The sequence below is a fragment of the Lepus europaeus genome, chromosome 10 (genome assembly GCF_033115175.1).
Source record: "Lepus europaeus isolate LE1 chromosome 10, mLepTim1.pri, whole genome shotgun sequence".
Taxonomy (NCBI): Eukaryota; Metazoa; Chordata; class Mammalia; order Lagomorpha; family Leporidae; genus Lepus; species Lepus europaeus.
In genome coordinates this window covers 8,118,818-8,146,041 of record NC_084836.1, presented here as the reverse complement: position 1 = coordinate 8,146,041, position 27,224 = coordinate 8,118,818, and the positions used below count along the sequence as shown (strand labels likewise).

The 27,224-nt window shown below is 61.1% G+C and overlaps 1 protein-coding gene across 1 annotated transcript; it reads left to right on the top strand.

Moving 5' to 3' along the window:
- The first annotated feature begins 1,070 nt into the window (after positions 1 to 1,070).
- Positions 1,071 to 27,054, top strand: TAB1 (TGF-beta activated kinase 1 (MAP3K7) binding protein 1). Its single transcript, XM_062202822.1, has 11 exons — positions 1,071 to 1,164; positions 12,896 to 13,032; positions 13,284 to 13,437; positions 14,383 to 14,469; positions 15,060 to 15,198; positions 16,861 to 16,974; positions 17,504 to 17,615; positions 19,147 to 19,291; positions 20,552 to 20,774; positions 22,005 to 22,167; positions 23,283 to 27,054. The coding sequence occupies exons 1-11, from the start codon at positions 1,132 to 1,134 to the stop codon at positions 23,488 to 23,490; spliced, it is 1,515 nt and encodes a 504-aa protein (XP_062058806.1). The 5' UTR covers positions 1,071 to 1,131; the 3' UTR covers positions 23,491 to 27,054.
- Positions 27,055 to 27,224: the final 170 nt, after the last annotated feature.

Below are 27,224 nucleotides of genomic sequence, written 5' to 3'. Positions count from 1 at the left end.
GAACGCGCCCACATGGAACCCCGGCACTGCAGGCGAGGGCTTTCCCCGCTTCGCCACGGCGTCCGCCCCTGTGCCTTCTCTTCCTGCAGGTCTCTCAACGCCTCCAGCTCAGCCCACCCAAGCTGAACCCACGGCCACTCCCTTCTCGTTCCCCCCACACCCACGCGATCCTGCCACACATCTGGAAGCATCTGTGGACACCTCTGCCCATCACACAACCCAGGCAGGAGGCAGCCCCGGTCACCTCCTACCTACAGTGCGGCCCAGCCCGCGGCCGACCGCTCCTCCACCGTCGTCGCAGGGAAGTCACAGGTCGGGGCCGGCGCTGTGGCGCTTGGGTAAAGCCACCACCTGCAGTACCGGCATCCCATATGGGCGCCGGTTCGAGCCCCAGCTGCTCCACTTCCGATCCAGCTCTCTGCTGTGGCCTGGGAAAGCAGCGGAGGATGGCCCGAGTCCTTGGGCCTCTGCACCCGTGTGGGAGACCTGGAAGAAGCGCCTGGCTCCTGGCTTCGGATCGGGGCAGCTCTGGCTGTTGCGGCCATCTGGGGAGTGAACTATCGGATGGAAGACTTCTCTCTCTATCTCTACCTCTCTCCGTAACTCTGCATGTCAAATAAATAAAATATTAAAGGAAAGAGAGTCACAGGCCCCCTTTGTCCACGAGGTGAACTCCCGGCCGGCATCGCCCCGCCCTCCTCCTCCTCTCGCTCCCGGGACCCACGCGCTCCCTGTCCCCGCCGCGCCGCCACCCGCACACCTCTGTCCCCCACACGCAGCACCACTCGCAGGGCCACGTCGTCCTCCATGGCCGCGTCCACCAAGAACCCCAACCCGGGTCCCAGCAGCCGCATCTGAAAGGCTTCTGGGGCAAGCGTGCGGATGAACACGGCCGAGGAGCCCAAAGCGAACGCGAAGCCGCTTCGAACCTTCCCGGCATTTTCCCTTCGGGCCGCGCGAAAGAAACACACAGCAGAGCGCGCCTGCGCAGACGCCGCGGGATGGCGCTGTGCGCATGCGCCCGGGCGGCGCAGTCCTCCTCGGCCCCACCCACCCCGTCGCAGGCCGCTCTAGCCCGCTCTTCTCGCTGCTCCCCCGGGAGGCGGGCGCGCCGGCGGGGGTCCCTCCAAGATGGCGGCGCAGAGGAGGAGCCTGCTGCAGAGTGTGAGGAACTGAGTCGCTCTGCGGGCTGGGGGTTGGCAGCCCCGGGGGGCTGTCGGGTGCGAGAGCGGCTCCCTGGCCGTGGCGAGGTGGGACCGCCGCCCTCCCCTGTGCCCCGGCCGGTCCCCGGTCGGCGCCTGTGGCGCGGGGACACCCGAGGCGGGTTCGGCCCACGCGTGCGCGCTGCAGCCGCCGTGGGGGTCAGGGTCGCGGCGCGTGGAGGCCGCTGGCGCCCGCCGGGGGCCGAGGGTGGGTGCGTGCTCAGGCGGGAAGGGAACGCCGCGAGCGGCGGCCGAGCCGGCCGGGGGTGAGCCCCCCGCGGGCCCGGGCGGCTGTGAAGCAGTGATAATGGCAGCAGCAGTGCCGGAGCGCGCACCGTGTTGGGACGCTGTGCGCACTGCCTTGCCTCCGGAGGTAGGCGCGGCAGTCACCCCGCGTGTACGCAGAGGCGCGCACTTGCCCCGGGCCCCGCAGCTGGCGAGTGGCAGAGGCGGGATCACCGTCCGCACCCGCGCAGCCGCTGCGCCCAAGTGGGGGGTGCATTGGGGGCTGGCGGCTGGGTTCTGGTCCCGGCGCTCCCACGCTGGCTTTGGGCCAACGTTTCCTTGTCCTAAGGTGAGGGCTGGGGGGGGTTCCCTTGGGACTCACCCCTGCTCCCACTGTGGACCCTCCGCTGCACCCCTGCCCGGGGGCCGCCTCTGAGCAGCCGGCCAGGGTCTCGGTCACGGTCACGGCTCTGTACGGGACTCGCCCGGGGGTGGGGGGGCGTGTCTGCCTCCTGTGTTGGGGAGTGCAGTACCCCGGAGAGGGACTTGTGACTCCAGGCCTTCCACCATCGAGTGTCCCCTGCCCCGTCCGTGTGTGTGCCGGGCCCCGGCTCCGTGTCTGTCAAGTAAGGCGTCTGCCGTTAGTTAGGGTCAGCGCTAGGCGGAGGCTGGAACCGTCCGCCCTCCTGCCGGCACAGGCTCTGCGTGGACTCTGGGTGCAGGTGTTGAGGTCGCTGGCTGCGCTCCCCACCTGTGGCCGCCCCCAGGCTCGCCTGTCCTGGGTCACACAGGCCTGCCCCTGCTCTGGCCCTGTGTAAATGTCCCCAGGCTAAGAAGCACCTGGGAAGCGCTCCCTGGATGTGGCCCGGAAGCGCTGTGGTGCAGGCTGCGTGGCCTGCGTGCAGTGCAGCCACGTGGGTGGTGCAGCGTCCCTGCATCCCGGGTGTGGTGGAGCCCGATGGCAGTGTTAGCCAGAGGCTGAGCTTTGCTGGCCCCGGGACGTCTCCTCAGGGTGGAGGTGGGCTCTTAAAGACGGAAGCGTCAGCCCTAAACAGCGTGTTGGTGCAAGGGAAGGGATGGGAGGAGACTCCTGCCCCCACCCTGACCTGGAAATCCCCGATCCAGGCAGGAGGTGGCTACTGACCGGGCCCCTGCTGCCTTGCATCTGGGTGGGGGCATCTCGGACGCCTGCTGGTCTGGCCGCCCGCCCCTTGTGTACAGCGCAGCCCGCGAGAAGGAGCGCACCCCGGTGCGGTGTGTCAGGCACTCTGTGTCCATGTGCGCCTGCGTCAGGAGCCCGGGGCGGCCAGCGGAAGGCTTCAGGGGCTTCCGGACACAGGGGTTTGCCAGGTCGAGGAGAGAACAGGCATTCCCGGACTCGTGTGTACAGTGCGCCCTCGCGGGAGGGTTGGCAGCAGCTGTCCCAAGCCTGTGTGCCGTGGGGCTGCCTCATTTGGCAGCGTCAGTGGGGGCTTGAGGAGGGGCTGGGATTGGCTTGCAAGGGCATCCTGGGGTCGCCCTGGACTTTCAGACCCCCACCCCCACCGTGCTATCTTAGGGTTTGTAAAGAAGAGAACTTTTGAAGAAAGCTTAGTATGTTCAGAAGATCCTGGCCCCTGTAGCCGGATAAAACAGAGTGCGTCTTACGTGGGCATCCCTGAGCCTGGGTTCCGCCTGACCAAGAGCACTCTGGGATGTGTGGTTCCAATTAAGTGAACTCACTCCTGACACTTGCAGCCCAGCATGGTCCTGCCCCAGCCCTGAGCTTCCCCCTGTGCCTGCTGTGGGAGCCCTGCTGTGGGAGCGCACCTGCCGTCCCCTCCAGGGTGCCTGTGCGCTCGCCACGTGGCAGGTGCAGGGCAGGTGCAGGTTCCATAGGGAAGCCACAGTAAGCAGCAAATGTGGAAGAGTGGTCTGGGTTCCCTCGGGGGTCGGGGGACCTCTCCAGGCGGGACAACTTGCTGTGGGGAGAGACGGGGATGGAGGTGTGGGGGTGCCAGGGCCCGCCCTTGCAGGAGCCCCGGGAGGCCAGTGTGGCTGCCTTGCAGCACCCGGGGAGGCAGTGCAGTCCAGGTCGGAGGGAGCCGGGGCCCTGCGGGCTTTGTGGGTTCTACTCAGAGCGTGGCGTGAAGCTTCCGCCTGAAGTGATCTGACTGACGAATGACACCTCTGTGGAGTTGGAGGTGTGAGGAGGCCTGGACGTGTGAGTGGCCCCCAAGTCAGCCAGGTGATGGCCGAGGGGTGGCGGCGTGTTGGGAGGAAGAAGAGGGCTTTGCTTATGGATTGGATGTGGAACAGGAGTCAAGGAGCCCGGGGTCCAGGTGTGACCTTAGAGCTGCGCTTGCCTGGGGCGGGAGCCCTGGAACAGAGCGCCGTGGGGAGGGGCGGAGTGTCAGTTTGCCCATACCGCTGAGTAGGAAAGCAAAGCAGTTTGCAGTCAGTTTTTTAAATCGAGGTCACGGGTGCAGACGTTGTATTTGTTTCCAGCGTGTGTTAACTGTGGCCACTCACGTGACAACATCCGTGCAGGCTTGCAGACTGTCCCGGACCATCACCTGGAGCCCCGAAATGCCCGCCGCGGGGCCAGCTGCTGCCCGGCCGCAGCGGTCTCCACGGTGATGAGTGGCACAGAGAGCCTTTGACGGTGCCCCAGCAGGGCGGTGGGCACCCAGAGTGGAGCTGGCGGAGAAGTGGGTCATCATGGGAGAGGGATGCGCAGCCGATGAGTAGCAGCCTTGTGAGCCCCGTGGGGGGGGGACCTGCTGCGCCCCGCCCGGAGCCATCTTCCTGGGCCTCCTCCCCCTCTGAGCTTCCTTTCTGCTCTCAGGAATTCGCCGCTTTCATAGGAACACTCGGCCTTTTCAGAGCGTAGTTTGATATTCAGGCTGCGGCCTGAACCGGCCGTGCCTTGTGCACTTGTGCTGCCTCGGGCTCGGAGCTGAGTCTGCGTGGGGCCTTGGGCGCGCTCCTGTTTGAGACGAAGCTAGGCTGGAGCGAGGGTGCCCGAGGCATCCAGTGGAGGAAGGCGTGGTGACCGAGGATGGATGTCATACCACCGTCAGGTCAGGTCGAATTCAGGCCTTTTGAAATGCGGTACTTCCTGTCGAATTTCCTGTGAGCGGTGCCTCGCTACCCAGCCCTGCACTGGCCATGCCCCCGGCCGACGGCCCTGCACTGGCTGTGCTGTGGAGGCCATGCAGAGTGTGAGACGCCCGCCCCGCTCACAGCTTCTGCAGGGCTCCTGCTCCGCGGGCTGCAGGTGGGCAGCCCTGGCATTTTGGGGGTGGGAAGAAGCACGCATCAGTGTGCAAGTCGGAGGGGTGTGCAGTTTGTGCGCAGAAAATACGTGACCTTTCCAAACACTGCTCAGAAATGCGGGGGAGGCGAGCAGGCGCCTCGGCCATCTGGTGGTTTCCTGGCATCGACAGGAGACACTGGGTGTGGAGAACCCCTTGGGGAGATGGAAGGCGCTGGGAGAACGCGGTCTAGATTCCGCCCGCCACGGCAGCGTGAGGGAGACTGGTCCCTGAGTAAAATCAGGGAGGACACATACCCTGCCGCTCCCCAGGGGAGAGCCTCCTGAATTCTTTTTTTTTTTTTTTTGACAGGCAGAGTGGACAGTGAGAGAGAGAGACAGAGAGAAAGGTCTTCCTTTTTTGCCGTTGGTTCACCCTCCAATGGCCGCCGCGGTAGCGCGCTGCGGCCGGCGCACCGCGCTGTTCCGATGGCAGGAGCCAGGTGCTTATCCTGGTCTCCCATGGGGTGCAGGACCCAAGGACTTGGGCCATCCTCCACTGCACTCCCTAGCCACAGCAGAGAGCTGGTCTGGAAGAGGGGCAACCGGGATAGGATCGGTGCCCCAACCGGGACTAGAACCCGGTGTGCCGGCGCCGCAAGGCGGAGGATTAGCCTGTTGAGCCACGGTGCCGGCCCGAGCCTCCTGAATTCTATCCCTTGCTGTTGAGTCAGGGTGGCGTCGCTGTGGGGGCTGTGTTCCCGGCAGAGCCTGCTGCCGAAGGAGTGCCCACATGCGGTGAGAAACCGTCACGGGGTCTAGCGTATGGCGTGTGGTGTCTTGTGTAGTACCCGGAACGCCCGCACTGCTGAGTGACATGCACTGTGCTGTCTCCAGAGACGTGGAGGTGTGGACAGCAGTGGGCTTAGGTCAGTGAGACAGGAGGCCACAGCCACAAGGCCCACGGTCAGGGCCGGTGCGTGGGGTGCCCAGTCGGACGGGAAGGGGCCCTGGGGCCTTGGGCGATACTCCCAGAGCCTGAGGTGTGTGGTGGGGGGCGTGGGGGTAAACCCTCGCCATCACTGCGCATGTACCATCGGCTCTCTCACTCTGGTGGTCAGAGAAGGTCTGCCCCGCGTGCCCCTACCACCTGTCTAATGCCTGCTCATCTTCCTTCTTAAAGACACAGGGTTGGGTTTCTGCTCGTGGTCTGTAGCAGACTAAGTTCAGCTGGAATTCAGTAGCCTCATTTTGTTTTCATTTTCTGTTGTCTTCAAGATTTGGCAATTAATGCTTGTGTTCTACTCACAATACTGGAAAAGTTTACATTCAAAATGAAATCATTTGTGTAAAAAGAAAATGCAGCAATTTAAGAATAAAATAGGTGGGAACAAGCATTTAGCTTGGTGTTCAAGGTGCCCACATCATGTACTGGGTACCTGGGCTCAGTCTCCGGCACCAGCTCCCAGTCCTAGCGCCTGCCAGTGCAGGCTCTGGGAGGCAGCCCCGATGGCTCAGCAGTTGGGTTCCTGCCACCCACATGGGAGACCTGGATTGTGTTCCTAGCTTTGGCCCAGCCCAGCCCTGGCCTGCGAGTGAACCAGCAGGCGGGATCTCTCTCTGTCTCTCTGTCTCTTTCTCTCAAATAAATAAAAACTTTAAAAGACATAAAATAGGAAGTAGATAACTTTCTTGAGGTGATGAGGCAGAGATTTTTTTAAAAGAACACCTGGACGGGGCCTGTGCTGTGGCTCAGGGGGTTAATGTCCTGGCCTGAGGCGCCGGTTCTAGTCCTGGCTGCTCCTCTTCCGATCCAGCTCTCTGCTGTGGCTTGGGATGCCAGTGGGAGATAGCCCACGTCCTTGGGCCCCTGCGCCAATGTGGGAGACCAGGAAGAAGCTCCTGGCTCCTGGCTTTGGATTGGTGCAGCTCCGGCCATTGCAGCCATCTGGGGAGTGAACCATTGGATGGAGGACCTCCCTCTCTCTCTCTTTCTCTCTCTCTCTCCCTGCCTCTCCTCTCACTGTGTAACTCTGACTTTCGAATAAATAATAAATAAATCTTTCAAAAAAAAAAAAAAAAAAGAATACCTGGAGGCCAGATGCCAGTCTTTTAAGTATATTAAGGCCATTGATTTTTGTTTATTTATTTTTATTTGCAAGGTGGAGTAATGGAGAGGGAGGGAGAGAGAGGCATCTTCCATCTGCCGAGTCACTTCCCAAGCGCGTGCAGCAGTGGGACTGGGCCAAGCCAAAGGCAGGAGCTGGGAGCTGCACCTGGGTCTCCCCTGTGGGTGGCAGGGCCCAGCACTGGAGCCCTCACTGCTGCCTCCCAGGACGCTGGGAGCCAGCACTCGAACCGGGCACCGCGGGGAGGGCGTGGGTGTCCCAGCTGCCGAGCCAAGCACCCGCTCGCTTCTGTTTTCTTAAGTGTTTTTTTATCAAGAATGAACAAACATGGTCCCTAAATAACGGCCCTGGGATCTATTTATTGACCCAAACACTGTTTGCCAGTCAGTAACAGAAATTTCTGAAGTATCACTAGCTTAACATTATGAAAGCCAGATTTAAAAAAAAAAAAAAAGCACTTAACAATGTAGAAGTATCCAGACACTAGTTACAAATACGAAAGATCTTCAGAAGGCGCGTGGAAAATACATTTTATGCACAAAATATGCATAGATTTCAAAGTTTTTGCACCAAACTTACGTTTGTTTTTAAATTAATTTATTTGAAAGGCACAGTGACAGAGAAAGGTGCAGACAGAGGAGCAGGCGCTTTGACCCACGGATCTGCTCCCCAGAGGGCCACACGGCTGGGGCTCGGCCAGGCTGAAGCCAGGAGCCTGGAGCTCCAGCCTGGTCTCACAGTGGGTGGCAGGGGCCCAAACGCTTCAGCCATTTCCCACTGCCTTCCCAGGCCCATGAGAAGGGAACTGGATTGGAAGTGGAGCAGCCGGGACTCAGACCAGGGCTCCAAGGTGGGGCGCCGCCTTGCAGGTGGCGGCTTAACCCACGCATCACGACGCCAGCCCCAGACGAATCTTCTATTCGTTTTTTCCGTGAACTTTTTGAAGTCCCCTGTGCTGGAGGAATAGGCACTTAGTGACTGACCGCTGTCACACGTGCAGGTTCTCTTCCGCCGGCGGTTATCCCGTGTCAGGCAGATGGGCTGTAGGGGTCAGCACAGCACCAGCCCACTCCTGAGAGTGAGGGCCTGCGCGCCGACGCGCCGACACAGTGGGTTCCTCAGTCACAGGTCCCAGCTGGTTTCCTCTTATTTGTGCAAGATGGTTTTAAGCACCTTTTTTTTTTTTTTTTTTAAAGATTTTATTTTATTTATTTGAGTTACAGAGAGAGAGAGAGGGATCTTCCATCTGCTGGTTCACTTTCCAAATGGCTGCAACACCTTGGGGCTGAGCTGGGCTGAAGCTAGGAGCCAGGGACTTCTACCGGGGGCCCCCACGTGGGCGCATGGGTCCCTGGGCCATCTGCCACTGTTTTCCCAGGTGCAGCAGCAGGGAACTGGATCAGAAGTGGAGCAGCTGGGACTCAAACCAGAGCCCCTATGGGATGCCGGCACTGCAGGCAGTGGGTTGGTTAGCTTGCTGCGCCACAGTGCTGGCCCCAGTTTTAAGGGCTTTCAATGTCTCCAGGTGTCAAGTGAGCCCACATATTGTTGGGGTAACGTTCATTTCTCACCGAAAAGTGTAGGATTATTGGAAAGATTCAAGTCCCTGGAAGCCTGTGTCTCTGCCCAGAGGGAGTTTGGTAATGGCAGAGGCAGCTGGAATTGCAGCCTTGACCACAGCTTTGCACGGTGGGCAGTGCACGTGGCCTTCATCGGGGGCCGTGGGACGTTCCTGCCGGGGAGATGACTCTGCTTCTGCTCAGCCTTGTGTGTGGCTCCGTCCCAGGGGGAGGAGACCGCGTGGGAGGTGTTTGCCAGGCTGGCTGGGCCCTTTGTGAGCCCCTCATGGTGGGGATGCCCTCAGAGCTCTAGGACATCAGGGACGATGGGCACCAAGTCACGGCCTGGAAAATGAGTGAATACCCTGGCACCTTGCTTTGTACATGGCCCAGAAGGCCCAGGATGGTCCTCACACCAAGCACACGGGTGCGTGTGCGTGTGCGTGTGCGTGTGCGTGTGCGAACCTGGCCTGGAACCACTTTCCCTGCACTCAAGGCAGAGGCCACATGACCTTTAATGCTTCCCTAAGCCTAACTCGCTTTTTCCCACCTCAGAGTCGTGCTGTTCCCTCTGCCCTGACTGCTCCTTCCCCAAGAACGGCCACTGCCCACAGTCACCTCCCCAGAACGGCCACTGCCCACAGTCACCTCCCCAGAACGGCCACTGCCCACAGTCACCTCCCCAGAACGGCCACTGCCCACAGTCACCTCCCCAGAACGGCCACTGCCCACAGTCACCTCCCCAGAACGGCCACTGCCCACAGTCACCTCCCCAGAACGGCCACTGCCCACAGTCACCTCCCCAGAACGGCCACTGCCCACAGTCACCTCCCCAGAGAGCTCCTCCAGGCACGGCTCTCGGCCTGCTGCCCTGATGGTTTTCTCCGTAGCACACAACCTCCTTGCTGGCCTGTTTAGTCTCTCCCTCCAAGGTGGGGCTCAAACAAGGCCCCTCCTTTTTCTCGACAGGTGTCCCCTGGTGCCTAGACTAATGCCGCTCTGTTAGAAACGTTTGGCAAGTGTTTGTGGAATGAATGTGTGTGTGTGTGAATTGGATACACTGTAACACAAGTGCACAGGTGGGCTGCAAAGACAGTTTATGTTAGAGACAGTTCCTTCCCTTTAGGGTGAGACAGACGAGCTGGGAGTTCTGTGTTGTGGAGCGACAGTCGCTGACTTGGACATGCAAGCGTTAGCTTCCTGAGTCCTCTGGAGCCGAGCAGGTCCATTCGCAGGTTCTGGTCAAGTCTTCTGTTCTCAGAGGCATTAGCTTTTCAGACCTTGTGGGGAGGTGGTGTGAATACAAATGCGGAAGACGGAGTGCAGAGGCGCGCCGCGGCGCTGGCTTGGCGCGGCTTGGCGCGGCGGCAGAGTGAAGGTGCCAGCTCTCCCCAGGTGGATGCAGGCATGCGAGCCGCTCCCCTCCAAGTCCCAAGACTTTCTCTGTAGCTGCAGAGGAGCTGCTTCTAAGAGTTATGTGAAAGGCACATGGAACAGCCGAGACAACTCTGACAAAGCAGAATAAAGTTAGAGGAGGCGTTCCACTGGCTGGCTGAAGGCTCCCCGGGAAGCTGGAGTCAAAGCGTGGTGTTGGCGGAGAGAGACAGCAGGTCAGCAGGACAGAGAAGATTCCAGAGCCCCACGATGCGGGCAGTTAACTTTGTTGTTTAATAGAGAGCCTGGCTTTTTTTTTTTTTTTTTTTAATGTTTATTTATTTTCATAGACTTCAAAGGCAGAGGGACAGAAGTTTTCCATCCACTGATTCGCTTTCCAAATGGCTACAACAGCCAGGGCCTGAAGCCAGGTGCCCAAATTCCATCCGGGTCTCCCACGTGGGTGCCAGGGTCCCCAGCACCTGGGCCATTGTCTGCTGCCTCCCAGGTGCATCAGCAGGGACTTGGGTCAGGAGCAGAGCTGCAGAGTGGGGATGCCAGCGTGCTGGGAGGTGGCCTGCCCGGCTAGTTCAGCCTTGACAGGGAACTCAGCAGAGGGAGACCCGTCTTTCCTACGAATGCTGTTGGAGTAATTAGACATCTGCATGAAAAAGAAGAAAAATCGACCTAAATCCTCTACTTTATACAGAAACTAATTCAAAATGGATCACAGATCTAAACGGAAAACGTGAAAGTACAAAACTTCAGCAGAGACCAGAGAAGGTCTTTGAGACCTGGGGCTGCGCAGGGAGTGCTTGGATGGGACCCCAGGTCTGAGCAGGAGAGGCTCCTGGACACAATGTAACTAAGGCAGTGAAGGAAATGAAAACTTGCAAACTTGGAAAAACATTTGCAAATCCCACATCAGAGGAAGGACTGCATCCAAAATATGTAAAGAACTCTTTGAACTGGGTGATTGAAACAAACAACCCATTTAAAAGTGGGCAGGCTTAGAGCCTCCCCCAGCGAGGCGTGCAGGCTGTACCCCAGCAGTCACCACCAGCCAGTGCGAGCCAGAGCCAGTGCGATGCCACCGGCTGTGCCCTGGGGAACTCAGTGCCTTGTGTGGCGAAGATGCGGCGGCGGGACGCGCTCACCGCTGGTGGGGTGCAGGTGGGAAGGCACGTGGCCCAGCCGTCTCACTCGCGTGTCCATTTCGTGGACAAATGGAAAGTTACGTGCACATAAAACCTGTACATGAACGTGCAGAGCAGCTGTCTCCACAGTCACTAAGGACCGGAAGCAGCTCAGCTGTCCTCCGACTCCATCCGCACTGAGGGAAACTGGCCTCGTGTGCGGACACGCCCGCCGGCAGAGTGCGCGTCCTGCGTCATTTCACTTGTGTCTGAAGGGACAAAGCCAGCGGCGTGGAGAGTGGACCAGTGGCTGCCAGGACTTGGGGGGCAGCAGGACTCTTTGGGGGTGCTGGGGCTGTTCTGGGGCTCGCGGTGGCAGGAGTTATACAAATCTGTACATGTGCCAACGTTTGTAGAACTGCACGCCCAAGAAAGTCTTACTACGTGTTAGTCTAGAAACCAGACAGACTCCCACGCCCTGCAGAAGTTGCTCAGGGTGCTGAGTGTGGAACTAAAATAGATAAATGCAACAGAAAAGCAATTAGAGTGGGGAAAAATCCCCGGAGTTGCTCGTCGTCCATATGTAAGTAGCTAGAATGCGAAGTTTGCCACCAGAGCCGGCCCCAGGCTGCGGCACAGCTGATCAGGAGCCTGTCAGAGTGGTGGTCCCGTCTCTGTTGGAGACCCCGCACTGGCCACCTGTGCCACCAGCAGGCACATCTCCTAGTTCAGGGAAGCCTTTTGTTCAGGGTTTAACTGTTTTTCTTGAAGTTGAACTTTGATTCTCTTGGTTATTTTAGTTTACTCCTGTTCTTCACGGTGGCCCCAGGATGTCCTCGGGAGTAGGGCACAGTTCCCAGGGATGGAGGCCGGGCAGGGGACAGGCTTTTGTCAAGAGCGGGGGGTAGACCCGCATCCGGCCTCAGAGAGACCAGGACACCAGAGCCGTGTGTTTCTGCTGGGGCCAGGGCAGCGTGCGTGCACGCGTGAGTGCGTGCGCTCCTGTATGAAGCACTGCTGGGATTTCGCCGCTTGGCCTGGTTGGAGATCCGCCGGGGAGAATGGGAGTCTGGGAGCAGTAGCGGTACCCAAGGTGGCCGTCAAGCAGGCCTGGGGCGGGTCTTCCTGCAGGAAGACTTCCTGAGCTGGAGTGTCCCTGGGAACGTGGAGAATTGCCAGACAGGCAGAAGATGGAGGCGGGTGCTGGGCTCATTGCGTATCAAGGACCTGGGTTGGGTCCCAGCTCCCCTTCCAGTCCAGCTTCCTAATGTGCACCCTAGGAAATCCTTGGGTCCCTGCCACCCACATGGGAAACCTGGCTGGAGCTCCTGGCTCCTGGCCTCAGCCTGGCGCCGCCTCAGCTGTTGTAGGCATCTGGAGAGGGAACCAGTGGAGGGAGAGCCCTCTGTTGCTCTGCCTTCCAACGACAACAACAAAACTGAGAAAAAAGAAAGTGATCATCCAGATGGTTTATTTAAGGAGGGGAAAAGGAGATATTCCACACAAAGAATGGGGTGTGCAAGGGCGCAGGCGTTTCGTGTTTGCTGGGCAGGATGTGACAGGGAGCAGGGGAGGACACTGTGCAGTGAGGAGCAGGAGCGGTGAGGCCCCCGTGGCTGGAAGAGTGAGGCTGGCTTGTAAGACGGTGCTGGGCCTCAAGCTGCCTGCGTGAGAATCGTAGAGGCCGCTCCTATAGGGCGGGTGTCCAGGGCCCCTCCCAGATCAGACGTACTGGGCGTGGGACCTGCACTGGGTACCTCTAACCAGTGTCCGGGGGATTCCTCTGCTCTGTGCAGGAGTTCGGTGGCACAGCCCACTCCTGGGAGCCCTGGCCTGGGCTTTGCGCTTGGGAGCAGAGCCCTTGGAGTGAGTTTGTGGACTGGCCGTTGTGGGCTATATGTTCACCCGTGCAGAATGGCTTTCCAGAAAGGAGTGGAGTCTCCGGGCCTGCATTTCTGTTGGAGGAGAGAGAGGTGCGGTGGGGCCTGGTCTGGGGTGGGAGGTGTCGCCTCATGGCCTCCTGTGTCCCTCCCAGGAGCAGCAGCCCAGCTGGACAGACGACCTGCCACTCTGCCACCTCTCTGGGGTGGGCTCAGCCTCCAACCGCAGCTACTCCGCTGATGGCAAGGGCACCGAGGTCCACCCGCCAGAGGACAACTGGCTCAAGTTCAGGTGTGTGTGCCGCATTGCCCCTCCGGGCCGGGCAGTCTGCAAGCTTGTCTCACAGTTACCCCACACAGGGCTGGCCGGTGAGACGTGGCCCCTGGCAGGTGACTCTGCTGCCCCTCCCACCAGCTACGGTGGAAGGACGAGGGCGCCCCATGAGGTCGTAGCCAGAGTGAAAAGGTGGCCAAAGTGGGAGGCCCAAGGTGGGCACCTGAAGCCACGGCCTGCGTCTCTCATCTCCCCAACTCCTTTCCCAGGAGTGAGAACAATTGCTTCCTGTATGGGGTGTTCAACGGCTATGATGGCAACCGGGTGACCAACTTTGTGGCCCAGCGGCTGTCTGCGGAGCTCCTGCTGGGGCAGCTCAACGCCGAACACACAGAAGCTGACGTGCGGCGCGTGCTGCTGCAGGTACCGGGGCCTGGGCTGGCGGGGCCCAGCTGCATTGGGTCTCCTCCCCCAGAACGTGGGCCCTGCAACCATGAAATGTTGCCAGGGTCGGTGTGAAGACCCCTGCAGAAGAGCTGCTCTGGGCGCGGCTCCCGGCAGCAAGGGTTCCCCCTCAGGTCTGGGGCCAGGCAAGGAGCAGCCATGCTTCGGTGACTGGCAGGGCTGGCACTGCAGGCGGCCATGCTGGAGAAGGGGGGTTGGGATGTGAGGAGTGCAGTGGGAGCAGCTGAGGTCCTGTCCAGTGACCCCTTTCCTTCCACGGCCGGTGCTCGGCTCTGGGTTCTGCAAGCACGTGGGGCAGCCCTCCCCACCCGCAGTCAGCTGTGGCCCCATGGGCCGGTCTGTTTCTCTGCCCGCTCCCTCCTGGCCTCTCCTGGGGAAAGCACACCTCCAGGCACATTATTCTGGACAAGAATGGGGCTTCCTGATCCTGGAGAACAGTGGCCGCAGCCTTTTCCTGCCCCCCAGGGCTCTGTGCCAGTGAGTTCGGCAGCCCCACGGCGGGGGGAAGGGCTCAGGGACAGCAGGGTTGGAGAGGAAGGCTCTCAGAGGAGCTGCGTTGTCTAGCCTCCCCAGCCAGGTGCCATGCTATACCCCAGCCGAGCTCCCTCTTCTGAAGGTGGGGGACTGAGGCGGAGCCGTGCACACCGGCTGCCCCGCTTCCCGCCTGCGCGTCGGGCCCCTGCACCGTCTCCTGCCTCCAGTCCCTCCGCAGGGCCACGTGTGCAGCCCCAGGGGCTGACTGTCTTTGTTGGACAGTTCCAGGAAGCAGCAGGGGCCTTGCAGGGTGTGGAGCCCTCGTCACACGATGTCTGCACGGGGAGTTTGTTGCTGTCGGTGGGAGGCCTTTGAGCGTCAGCTGACAGTGTGTTGAGCCGGCTGTCGCCCCCTCCTCTGTCCCTCCAGGCCTTTGACGTGGTGGAGAGGAGCTTCCTGGAGTCCATCGACGACGCCTTGGCTGAGAAGGCCAGCCTGCACTCCCAGCTGCCGGAGGTAATGACCCCAGCCTGCACGTTGCGGGAGCAAGGACCTGCCTGTGTCACTGCCAAGCGATTGAGACAAAGGGCTGAACAGCAGAAGTTCCGGAAGAGGCCACTGTTGGGGGGCTCCGGCAGGTGGGGGTGCTTTGCCCTCAAGGGCAGCCATTGTGGGCAGCCTCACTTTGAGGCTCACTGTCGGGTGGTCAGTGACGCGGGAGGCGAGGCCTGTCCAGGTACTGTGGCCTGCATGGGTCCACAGCCTGGTCAGCCACCTGCTTTCCTGGGAGAAGCTGACCGGGCTGCACACAGGTCCCTGTCCTGTCTGTGCTCGGAGCCCTCAGGTCCGGGCTCCGGGCAGGCTTGGAGGGACAGGCCGAGGCCCAGCTGACCGGGCTGCACACAGGTCCCTGTCCTGTCTGTGCCCGGAGCCCTCAGGTCCGGGCTCCGGGCAGGCTTGGAGGGACAGGCCGAGGCCCAGCTGACCGGGCTGCACACAGGTCTCTGTCCTGTCTGTGCCCGGAGCCCTCAGGTCCGGGCTCTGGGCAGGCTTGGAGGGACAGGCCGAGGCCCAGTCCTGCTCTGACCTCTGACTGTGGCTTGCAGGGTGTCCCCCAGCACCAGTTACCATCTCAGTATCAGAAGATCCTGGAGAGACTCAAGGCGCTGGAGAAGGAGATCTCGGGAGGAGCCATGGCCGTCGTGGCCGTTCTTCTCAGCAACAAGCTCTACGTGGCCAACGTCGGTGAGCTGCCGGGGCATGTGGTTTGTCTCCTCATCTCCCCAGCACAGTCCCTGGTGATGGCTCCCCTCTCGCCCCCCGTCATTACGGGGGCCGGCGCTGTGGCGCAGTGGGTTAAGGCCCCAACCTGCAATGCCGGCGTCCCATATGGGTGCCGGTTCAAGTCCCAGCTGCTCCACTTCTGACCCAGCTCCCTGCTAGTGTGCCTGGGAGAGCAGTAGAAGATGGCCCAGGTCCTTGAGTCCTACACCGTGTGGAAGACCCGGAGGAAGCTCCTGGCTCCTGGCTCCTGGCTCTGGATCAGCTCAGCTCTAGCTGTTGCAGCCATCTGGGCAGTGAACTAGTGGATAGAACACCTCTCTTTCTGTCTCTACTTCTCCCTGTAACTCTGTCTTTCAAATAAATAAAAACAAATCGTTTAAAAAAATGTCATTATGGCAAAAGTCCCAAAGTAGGAGAAGTAGATGAGAAGCAGTTAGTGAAGCCCACGTCCACTCCCACAGCTGTCATCTTGTGACCGGTCTCCCTGCCAGTCACAAGCTCCATCAAGTCAGGTCGGCTGTAACTTCCAATGTGTGGGTTTTTTTTTTTTTTTTTTAATTTTATTTAAGGTATACAAATTTTGTATATCTCATATATACAGATTTAGGAACACAGGGATGCTTCCCACCCCACCCTCCCGCCCGTCCATGCTCCCACCCTTCTTCCCCACTCTTCTATTCCCACTCTTAACTTTTTACAAGATCTTCATATTCATAATAGTAACACTGCACTGAGCTCAACAAACAGTATGAAGAAAAAACACTGTTCCTCAACAGTTGTTCACAGTTGGCTGTAGGCAACCATCGGATCTCAGAATGTCAGTTCACTCCTATACATTACGTTTTGGGCACTCTGAGTTACCACAGCCAGGGAAAATGTACGGTATTTGTCTTTTCAGGACTGGCTCATCTTACTAAGTATAAGTTTCCACTTGCATTCATTTTGTTGCAAAAGACAGGATTTCATTTTTTTAACCACTGAGTAAAATTCCATAGTGCGCATATACCATAATTTATTTTTTTAAAAAACAATTCAATCTTTTTTTTTTTAATTTATTTATTTGAAAGGAAGAGTTACAGAGAGGCAGAGGCAGAGAGAGATCCTCCATCTGCTGGTTCACTCCCCAAATGGCTGCAACGGCCGGAGCTGGGCTGATCAAGAGCCAGGAGCGTCTTCCAGGTCTCCCACACGGGTGCAGGGGCCCAAGCACTTGGGCCATCTTCCACTGCTTCCAGGCCATAGCAGAGAGCTGGATCAGAAGTGGAGCAGCCGGGACGCAAACTGGCGCCCATATGGGATGCTGGCACTGCAGGTGGCGGCTTTACCAGCTACGCCACAGTGCCGGCCCCCTACCATAATTTCTTTATCTAATCATCAGTTGATGGACGTCTGGGTTGATTTTATTTCTTAGCTATTGTGAGTTGAGCTACAGTGTTAAAGTTTAGCCCAATTCCCGACTGTCGTCAGCCGCCCCTGACTGGCGGCTCGCCCCGGTGGCCTGAGCCTGATCCGCTGCTTTCGTGTGGTTCTGGCCGCGAGGCACCGCCTCTGCTCTCTGTCTCCACTGCGTCCTCTTCCCCTGCTGTGCCTGGTCTTCGCTCAGCTGCTCAGCTTCCTCCGCAGGTACGAACCGCGCGCTGCTGTGCCAGTCTACGGTGGACGGGCTGCAGGTGACGCAGCTGAATGTGGACCACACCACGGGGAATGAGGACGAGCTCTTCCGCCTCTCGCAGCTGGGTGAGCGGCCCTGCGGGGCTCGGCCGGGCCTCCCTGCCTGTGCGGGTGCGGGTGCGGGTGCGGGTGCGGGTGTGTGTGTCTCGTGCAGCTGGCGGGGACCCCAGCCCTGCCACCTGCGGGTTGCTCTCAGCTGTGTAATGAGGATGTTGGAAACCCCGCCTCAGTGTGCTGTGTGCATTGAGAGTTCATCCGTGTAGAATGCTGCTCTGAGGGCCTGGCGCTCAGCGACCGGTGGGGACTGAGCCGCCAGATGCATCCTGGGATTCTGGCAGTGGTTGTGGTCACCCCCTACCAGCCGCCGGTGGCCATGGGGCAGACATGGGGACAGCTTGCTGCTCGGGCCAAGGCGCACAGGCTGTGCTGGGTCTTGCCGGAGCTGGTGGAGGAGGGGCCTGAGCAAGCTGTGTTCTCACGGGGATGGGGCTGCGAACCCTTGGGGCATTGGGGCAGCTGCCATCCACTGGGCCTCTGCCCCTTTTGCTCTTCATGAACGAGGAGTGTGATGGTTGCCTTGTTCTCCCTCTGGTAGGTCTGGACGCAGCAAAGATCAAGCAGGTGGGCATCATCTGTGGGCAGGAGAGCACCAGGCGCATCGGGGATTACAAGGTCAAATACGGCTACACGGACATTGACCTGCTCAGGTAGGCGGCCCGCCCGGCTGTGTCCTGTTCGTCTGTGAGACCAGAGGGCTGGGGCCAGAGTGGGGGCTAGACTCCAGCGACGGAGGTGAGTTGAAGGGAGGGGGGGGTGTGCAGTGGCCAGGGATCGAGTTGAGCTGGGCTAAAGCCAAGGGCAGCAGCTGGTGCCACAGAGCCTAGCACGAGAAACCGAAGTCAGCAGGAGGTGCCTGGCTTGGACAGGGACACACAGACCAAAGGCTTGGCCGGTGCTGCCCACGGCAGGCGCAGGGGCGTGACCAAGGACACTGCCTTCACCCGGGGTCTCACGGCAGCACAGTGGGCACTAGGTAGTGTGAACCCTGCCTGGGCCGAGCCTGGCACGGCCCTTTGTGCACATACTTCAGTTCAGTCGCTGCTCACGCTGGGAGGCGGTACCCTCCTCATCCCCGCGCATTTCCTACGAGGAAACTGAGGCATGGGGATGTCGGGTGCTGCCCCAGTTATAGGGCCAGTGACGGGCTGGGATAGGACTGGGATCCAGGAAACCTGGACTGGGGACGTGTCCTCACGCAAGGACTCACCTGTGTGTGAAACAGGAGGGGGGGAGGTGTGCGTGTGCACCGTGTGATGCCAGTTCCAGCAGCTGATGCCGCCTGGCCTCGCACTGTGAAAACAGATTACCTCCCAGCCCTCCGAGATCCCGGTATTTCAGTTTGGAAGCTCTGTCCTGAACTTGTAGGTTACTGAAAGTAGGGTGCAGATAGCGCCTGGGCTGTGAGCGGTGGGAGTTAGCCTTGCTCCCACCCCACCCAGGCTGCCGGCTGCCCGTGCGTCCTGTTCCCAGATGTCTGTGCAGGTGTGCGTCCACACGTGTCCGTGTGTGCATAGCGTGGGGCCGGGAGTGGGCGCGCCCGTCAGAACGCCCGCTGGCAGCGCGGCCTGCCCTCCCAGTTTGCTGGGCCTTGCTCTTCTGTGCTTTACCAACCACTGTGCTGGGGTCTGACTGCCACACAAAAGCCGCCCGCTCCGTGTGCCCAGCTTGAGACGCCTGGAGCCGAGCCCTGTGGCCCTCAGTGTTGGCGTGAGTGCCGCCTGCCCTCCAGTCTTGCACGCACACGTGTGTGGGCACCTCTGCCGTCTGACGTCCTTCGGTGCATTCCTCCTGCGTTCGGGCCCCCGGCTGGCTGGGACAGCTAATTTGTAGCCCCCCAAGGGACAGCGGAGGAGAAGACTTTTAGGAGATGCTCCTCCCCTTGCCTGCACGTCCCGCGCCCTGCCGTGGCCGGCCTCTGGACAGGAGATGTAGGTCAGGGCCAGGGTGGGCGTTGACCTTGGCTGTCCAGACCCTTGTGCCGCCGGCTCCTCTGCCTCAGAGCTTTACCTCAGTAGCTGCCCTCAAGACAGGCCTGCTCCGGTTTTCCTTCCTCTCTTTCTCTCCTTGCCCAGTCGTGTGTTCCCTACTTCATGTCCTAAGCTCGTGACAAACCCAGCAGTCAGCGCGCACCTGGGGACTGTTCCACACGCAGCCCTCCCCTCCCTTCTCTCCCTGTAGCGCTGCCAAGTCCAGACCCATCATCGCGGAGCCGGAAATCCACGGTGCCCAGCCACTGGACGGGGTGACCGGCTTCCTGGTGCTGATGTCCGAGGGGCTGTACAAGGCCCTGGAGGCAGCCCATGGGCCTGGGCAGGCCAACCAGGTGAGCCGGGCCAGCTGAGTGACGTCACGGAGCAGGGTCAGCTGTCACCAGCACCCTAGGTACACCCATCACACACAGGCTTTGCTCCTTCTTGTTTCCAGGGCCCCAGTGAGGCCTGAATCGGAAGTGCATTTCCACAGGCGGGCACTGCCCTGGGCAGAGGAGGGAGCCCTTCCTGGGCTGTGGCTGCTGCCCCAAGGCTGCTGCTGGAGAGTCCAGGCCCTGCCCCACAGCTTCCCTGTGGGCCTCGGCGCCCCAGAGAGCTGTCCTGCTCCTGCTGCACCTCCTCTCTGCACGGGGATGTGTAGCACACAAGTCCCCAGCCGGCGGGCGCTGTTTCACTGTCCCACACCTTGGAGGATGCACGCGGTTGTCACCAGCGTGTGACCGAGAGACACGTGGAGGGCCAGTTTTGAAGGGAAGCCATCTTCACCGGACTTTGGCTTGGCTGCGATCACAAAGACGAGCTCAGGGTGTGCTCCTCCATCCGTCTGTGGTTCCGAGGCCACTCACCGGGAGGCACCCTGCCTGCCGAACTCCTGACCCCTGCTTTCAAGGTTCTTCTCCCCTCTCATCAGCGCCTAACGGGCAGTGTCGCCTAGCCATGCGGAGGAGGGAACCTGGGCTGGTTATGACCGCGCTGAGTGCCGGGACAGGGCCAGGCCTGCAGTGCCTGCCCCACCCTCCTCTCCCAGAGACCTGCAGCCTATCAGGGACAACATTCTGTGTCTGTGCTGTTGATCCTTCTCTGTTTTCCTTTCCTGCTTTGATCTTCACAGTATAAGTATTCAGTGGCTTCTATTAGGTTCTAGAATATTCTGGACAGTGGATTTTGCCGAGGGCAGAGGCCCCGTCTTCATTTTGTGTCCCCAGTTCCTGCCGTGTGCCTTGCCTGTCGTAGCCTACAACAGGTGTGTTGCGGGAAGGAGTGTTTGACCGTGACCGTGAGCTGGGCTTCAGCAGCCTTCAGAGTGCTCTTGTCACGGGTTCTGTTATGTAACCTCCCTCACAGCGGCCCAGGAGGTGCAGCGTAGCGCTTTTCAGAGGTGTGGAAGCAGCAAGCAGAGGCTGCAAGGTCACACGCCTTTCCTGATAAGAAGGTTCCAGAAGGATTATCCTGACTACCTTGAAAAGCTCAGGTTGCAGGCTTGGCTGTCAGGTACTTCCTGCGTCCGCCGAGCCTGAGGTCCCTAAGTCTGCTGTCAGGGCCCAGGATCCCTGGGCGCCCCATTCCTCACCAGGTCCCACCCCCGCCCCCAGGAGATTGCTGCCATGATTGACACCGAGTTCGCCAAGCAGACCTCCCTGGACGCAGTGGCCCAGGCCGTGGTGGACAGGGTAAAGCGCATCCACAGTGACACCTTCGCCAGCGGTGGGGAGCGTGCCAAGTTCTGCCCCCGGCACGAGGACATGACCCTGCTGGTGAGGAACTTTGGTTACCCACTGGGTGAACTGAGCCAGCCCACGCCGACCCCGGCCCCAGGTACGTGTGTCCTGACGACGCTGTCCGGGGCAGCTGAGACAGTGGCTTCCTCTCTGGCATGCAAGCCTGGCTTTGAGTGGTTCTGACCCAGGCTGTCCGGCTGTAAGAGGTGATGAGCACCACCCTCCCTGAGTTCTGAACGCCAGGGGCTCCCGTGCACCAGTGCAGAGCCACAGGGCCCCGTATCTGAGGACCCGGCTACCGCTGTTGCAGTCCCACTGTGTGCCACTCACTTTACCGTACCAGCACCCCTTGCCCTGCTTAGTGACCTTGAAGACAGAGGCGAGGAGCTGAGGATGGGGAAGGAAGAGCTGCGGACGGGGCTCGGCCTGAGGACCCGTGGACGGGCCTCACGCTGGCTCCCTGGGGTTTCCAGCTTCCCAGAAGAGGGGTGATGCTTCCCCGTGCCCTCTGCGAGCCACCCAGTGCTCACACCTTTTGTGCCTGACGCCTGCGTTCTTTTTTCCTTTTTTTTTTTTTTAGATTGATTTATTTGAAAGCCAGTTACAAAGAGAGAGGGAAGGACAGAGAGACCTTCTGTCCCCTGGTTTGCTCCACAAATAGCCACAACGGCCAGGGCTGGGACTGGCTGAAGCCCGGAGCCTGGAACTCCTCCAGCTCTCCCATGGGCAGCAGGGGTCCAAGTACTTGGGTCATCTGCCGCTGCTTTCCCAGCGAGTTAGCGAGGGAGCTGGATCGGCAGTGGAGCAGCCAGGACTCGACCCAGCTCTTGCGGGACGCCGGTGTCAGGCGATGGCTCCGCTCACTGTGCCACGACCCAGGCCTCCTCCATCCTTTTACAGACAAGCAAACCTCAGCGCTCAGGCGCCCACGGATGGCTCTGTTCTCGGGGCTCCAGGGCTCCTGGCGTGGCTCTGGCTTGTTACTGCAACCGTATTTTTACTGGGTCAGCCTCAAGAGAAAGCAAACGGATCTTCGGATCTTCGGGATCCAAGCGTCCCCGGGAAGCCGGGCAGTAACCCTTTCCTTGACGCGGCTCGGCCCTGGGTTCTGTCCCTCCTTTCACGCCAGTGGGCTCTCCTGCTGAAGGGAGGTGCCACCCAGCCTGGGGGAGTCCCTGCCAAGTGGGCCCCCCGACCCTGAGCTGCCCTGCGGGCCCGAGGAGCCAGGCGCCGCCACTGCCTGCACCCTCGGCCTCCGCTCCCCAGCCCCACTGCCCAGTGTCCTCCATGCTGCCCCAGTGGCCCACGTGCTCGCTTCTTCTCACAGCTGCAGGGGGCCGCGTGTACCCGGTGTCCGTGCCTTACTCCAGCGCCCAGAGCACCAGCAAGACCAGCGTGACCCTCTCCCTGGTCATGCCCTCCCAGGGCCAGATGGTCAACGGGGCCCACAGCGCTTCCACTCTGGACGAGGCCACGCCCACACTCACCAAGTAAGCCCTCACTACTCCCGGCCACTCGGGTCCCAGGGCCAGCCCTGGGACCTGGACAGAAATGCCGAGGCATCCCCCAGGCCCCCTCCTGGGTTGGACAGGAAGCGCCAAGGCTCCTGGAATCTGGGCCTGGGCTGGGGCAGAGGTGGCTGGGGGGCGGGGCAGGGGCAGGGTCTAATGGTCCTGTCAGCCTCCTGTGCCTCTGTGTCCCATCTGCAGTGGCCAGCAGTGTGGCTTCCCCACGACACCCGTGTGTGGGGGCCGGCCTAGGCCTGTGCCAGCAACGCAAAGGTCGCGGCTGCGGCCAGAACAGCCAGGTTTACTTTGGAGCGAGCTCTCTGGATTCAGGCGGCTATAGTGGCGGCCCCTGTAGACCTGCTCTAGTCTGCTGTCCCCTCCCCCTCCACTTGTGTGGAATGTCCCCCCACCCCAGGGGGCCTGGATCTGGTTTCCACATTCCCCACCCAGCGGGGAATAATGGAGATGCCACACCCAGGCTCTGCAGGCTGCAGGATGTGACCGATTAGAAGGGCCCACAGGGAGGGAGTGGCCTTCCTTCCCTGCCCGTCCTCACTGCTGCCCACTACTGTAGGCTGGGCCTGGCAGCTCGGGTGCAGTTGGGGCGGCCTCTCCACCCCTGCTGGGCTGTGCTCAGGGAGCCGCCAGCTATGTCCACAAAGCGCAGCCTGACACTGTGGCCCCGATGCAGCAGGACAGCCGGCCCCCTCCTCTGCCTCTGCCTCCCGCCCCCGGCCTGAGCCTGTAGTTGGGCTGGGTGGGCTGGGAGTTGGCAGGATGGGACCAGCAGGAATGCCCGCCCATCACTCTGTCCTCAGCCAGCCAGCCGGAGGCAGGAGGCCCCGTCCACCCCCAGCCACCATCCCATAGCTGTTCCCTCCGTGGGAGCGCTGCCGCCCGGTCTCCTCGGCGCCTGAGCTGAGCGGCCCCTTGCTTCCCTTGACGGCCTGATGGGGCAGTACTCACGGACGCCTTTTCCCGAGAGGCCTGTGGCCTGAGCGGCTGGTGGGGTAGGGGCTGCTCTGTCCCCAGGCTGGAAGCCACGGCCCCCTCGGCCCTGTGCCTGTGCCTGACTCCCTCCACTGTGGTCCCTGCAGCCAGAGCCCGACCCTGACGCTGCAGTCCACCAACACGCACACCCAGAGCAGCAGCTCCAGCTCCGACGGTGGCCTCTTCCGCTCCCGCCCGGCGCACTCGCTCCCGCCCGGTGAGGACGGCCGCGTGGAGCCCTATGTGGACTTCGCTGAGTTTTACCGCCTCTGGAGTGTGGACCACGGCGAGCAGAGCGTGATGACGGCGCCGTAGTCTGGCTGGCAGCGCAGCTCGCGCAGGGCCTCTCGTGGGGACGGGGGCTCTGGTGCTGGGCTTGGACCAGCTCAGGTTTTGCTGACCTTAGCCTGTACCACAGGGGCGGGGAAGCCCTGTCCTTGGTGGGCACCTGGCTCCCCTGGCTCTTGGGCTGTAGAGCGTGCGAGTTCAGGCTGGACCTGGTCCACAGGCCCCCCGGGCTCCTTCAGATGTGTACAGCAGCTGGGGGAGAGGTCCCCAGGACCACAAGTGCTGCACCTGATGGACAACTGCCCTCGAGGCTGCCACCTCCACCGGCCGCCGCCGGTGCCTGTTGAACCTCTGCATGGTGACTGTCACCCTCCTCCAGCGTCTCGGCCCTGTGCTAAATCCAGGTGTGCCTACACCTGTGCCAGGTAGTCAGTGGGCAACACTCAGGAAGGCCAGGGCAGCACCAAGGCCCGGGGGTCCAGTAAATGGACCCAGAGGGAACTGGCCATAGAGAAGCACTGGTCGTGGAGCTGCCACAGAACAGGCTGGGGGCTGGGCCTCTCCAGGCAGAGCCCAGGCTGTGCTGAGCAGGAGGGCCCAGTCAGGGGAGTGGCCACACCCTGCCTTCTCCCTGCCGGTGCCAGGGAAGGCACAGCCGGGCAGCTGAGATACACGACCCCCGCACTGGTGAGGAGGTCGCTGCCCGGGGCTCCCTGGAGGAGAGGAGGGGAACACAGCCCTGAGGGGCGAGGGTCTGACCAAGGGCTTTAGGGATGTGCACTGTTCCCACACACAGGGGAGGGACGCGGTCTCTGTGTGCTCTGCCACCAGGGCCTCCCCAGGACTGTGGTTCCTGGCCTCGGAGCAGGAGCAGCCCCGAGACGTGTGCCCCGCTCACACAGCCGTGGCCCACTGGGTCCTGCTGCCTCCGCCCAGCTCCCTGCCCCGGGGTGCCCTGGACACAGCTCAGCCAGGATTGGCCGCTGCTGTGCAGGCTCCGAGGGCCAGGCGTCTACACAGCTGAAGGCCATCCTGAGCCCCCACTCACCCTGTGGGCAGCAGCTGTTCCCCCTGCAGCCGAGCAGGGCCCAGTGCAGGGCTGGGGGAGGCTGGGTCGGCCTGGACGCCACGGCAGAAGCAGAGGGCACAGTGGGGCTGGGCACAGGGCCTGCTCTGTAGGTGGGCGGGCTGGGAGTCAGTCACAAGGACCCTGGAACAGAATTGTCTTCAAGAATGTCTGTGTGAGTGCCAGGAGCAGTCACCGTTGGTGCAGGATGGAAGCCACAAGGGGGAGATGCACTTGGCGTCCATGGTGCCATCTCAGGCCTCTGGGCCATGGCAGCGCTGGGAGGGGGCCTCCATGGGAGACTGCTCTGCCGGGGCTCCAGCCTTCGCCGCCTGCTGTGCCCTTTGGCCTTGTTGGTGCTGCTCGTCCACACAGCACCTGTCCCTGCTCTCTCTGACTTAGAGCTCGTCCCTCAGAGTGTGTGTGGCAGGGAAGTGCCGGCCGCCTAGGACCGAGCCGTGCTCCCCCGTGGGCAGAGCGCTGCACCTGCGGGATCCGCCTCTTCCGCGGCTTTTCCGGCCATGCCCTGTGGGTCCTGAGAGCCCTTGGAGGTGCTGAGTGCACGGGTTCTCCCACGTCCTCGTCACAGTGCCAGCTCTGCCCCATGTGCCCGAGGTGGGCAGATAGCTGACACTGACCCAGGGACACTGGGTCCCTTGGGTGTCCAGAGAGTCCCTGACATGAGGTGGGTGGAGCTGACACTGACCCTTGGCCCACATGGCCCGCTCCAGCCTTTGGCCACCTCCCACGGCCTCGAGTGGAAAACACAGGGTTCCCTGAAGCTGGATCTGATATAACCGGAGACCCTGTGCACTGCCTGCTGCCTGTGCCCTTGGCCCTTGAATACCCGGTTCCTCCCAGAGCCAGACAGCCACAGGCTCGGTAGAGGTCTGGCCAGGACCAGCCCAGGTGGGGCCAGACCCTTGGGGCCCCGCTGTCAGCGAGGGAAGAGGCAGGAGCAGCCACGTGACCGTGGGGGACACACTCCGGCTGAGCCTCGCTTTCATCGTGCACGTCTCCACAGGACTGCAGGGTGGGGCCAGCGCGTTAACCCGCCCCGTGACACTGGCTTCCCACATGGGCGCCAGTTCAAGTCCCAGCTGCTCCACCTCCACCTCCGCCCTGCTCTGGCCCAAGTGTTTGGGCCCCTGCACCCGTGTGGGAGACCACGATGAAGCTCCTGGCTTCAGCCCTGGCCATTGTGGCCATTTGGAGAAAGGAGCCATGGTCTCTCTCCCTGTAACTCTGCCTTTCAAATAAATAACTCTTTGGGATGGAAGAGTAAGATTGCTGGAGACGTCTGAGTCTGCACAGCTGTGGTGGGTAGAATCCCCCGCCCGCCACGTGGAGCCCGGGCTCTGCCGCGCACAGCGGTCCTGTCTGACGGAGGCTCGGCCGGGCCCCGTGCGCGGTGACGCTCTGCTGCCTGCGGCTTCCCTGAGGAGCCCGGCTGCTGGGCAGCGGCCCTGCTTGCTGCTCTCGGCGGAGCCCTGGGTGGAGGCCGCTGGCCAGGCTCCCAGATGCCTCCTGTTTGGTTCAGTGTTTACTTGAGAGGCAGACCGCTCTCCCATCCGCTGCATCGCTCCCCAAATGCCCACAATAGCTGAGACCAGGTTGAGGCAAAGCCAGGAGCTGGGAATTCGATCCAGGGCTCCCACAGGGTGGCAGGATCCTAACCGTTTGAGCCCTGCCGTGGCTCCTCGGGGTCTGCAGTAGCGGGAGCTGGCGGCCGGTACCGAGCACGGGCACGCCAGTGGTGGAGCCCGGCCGCCCTAACCGGCCGCCGAACGCCCTGGCGAGCACACGCCGTGTTCCCTCACGGTGCTGATGTCGGCCCTGAGCCCAGACTGGCACTGACCTGTGTGTGCTGGGCAGCCCCTTGAGGGCAGGCTGCCTCTGGCCACGGCGCTGAGAGACTCAGCAGTTCACGGACCACTCCTGCCTCTGGAGACCCGCCCAGGGCCTGGCTGTGGCCGTTTGTCTGACCCACCTCCCCGGGGCCTGAGCCCCAGGCTGGCGTCCTGGCCAGATTGAGCTGCGGTTGTCACATCTACAAAGCCGACCTGCGCTTCAGCCGCCCACCTTGCAGCGCCTGCTGTGTGGGTCCTTCAAGACTGTTCACCCCCGGGCCCTTGCGTCATCGGGAGCGGGATGGCCCCGGGGTGGAGGCCGCGGAGCGCAGCTGCTGGCCTGGCACCTGCAGAAGCCGCCCTCGCTCCTGGGTCCCCAAAGCTGGGTAAGAAATGAGATGCCTTGGGGCTGCCGTTGTGGCACAACTGCCGGCACACCACACAAGTGCCAGTTCAAGTCCCAGTTGCTCCACGTCCAGTCCAGCTTCCTGATAATGCTCCTGGGAAAACGATGGGTGTGCCGAGTGCTTGGGCCACTGCCACCCAAATGGGTGACCAGGGTGGGGCTCCTGGCTCCTGGCTTCAGTCTGGCCCTGCCCCAGCCATTGCAGCCATTGGGAAGTGAACCAGCAGATAGAAGATCACTCTGTGTCTACATCTGCCTTTCAAATAAATAAATCTTTTTTAAAAATTTAGATGTTCATTTGTTTTGAACAGGTGAATTTTTCAAGTCTGTATTGTCCCTGTGTCTATTTCAGTACAAAACCAACTTTTCTCCTTTTCAAAAATAGGATTTGAAATCACTCGTCGAGTGAGCTGGTGCTTCAGGCTCCCGGTCAGTGCTG

Coding starts and splice junctions, on each gene's coding strand:
- TAB1 (XM_062202822.1), top strand. CDS start 1,132: ATGGCGGCGCAGAGGAGGAGCCTGCTGCAGAGT. Junction 15,199..16,860: donor GCTCTACGTGGCCAACGTCG/GTGAGCTGCCGG, acceptor CTTCCTCCGCAG/GTACGAACCGCGCGCTGCTG. Junction 16,975..17,503: donor CTTCCGCCTCTCGCAGCTGG/GTGAGCGGCCCT, acceptor TCCCTCTGGTAG/GTCTGGACGCAGCAAAGATC.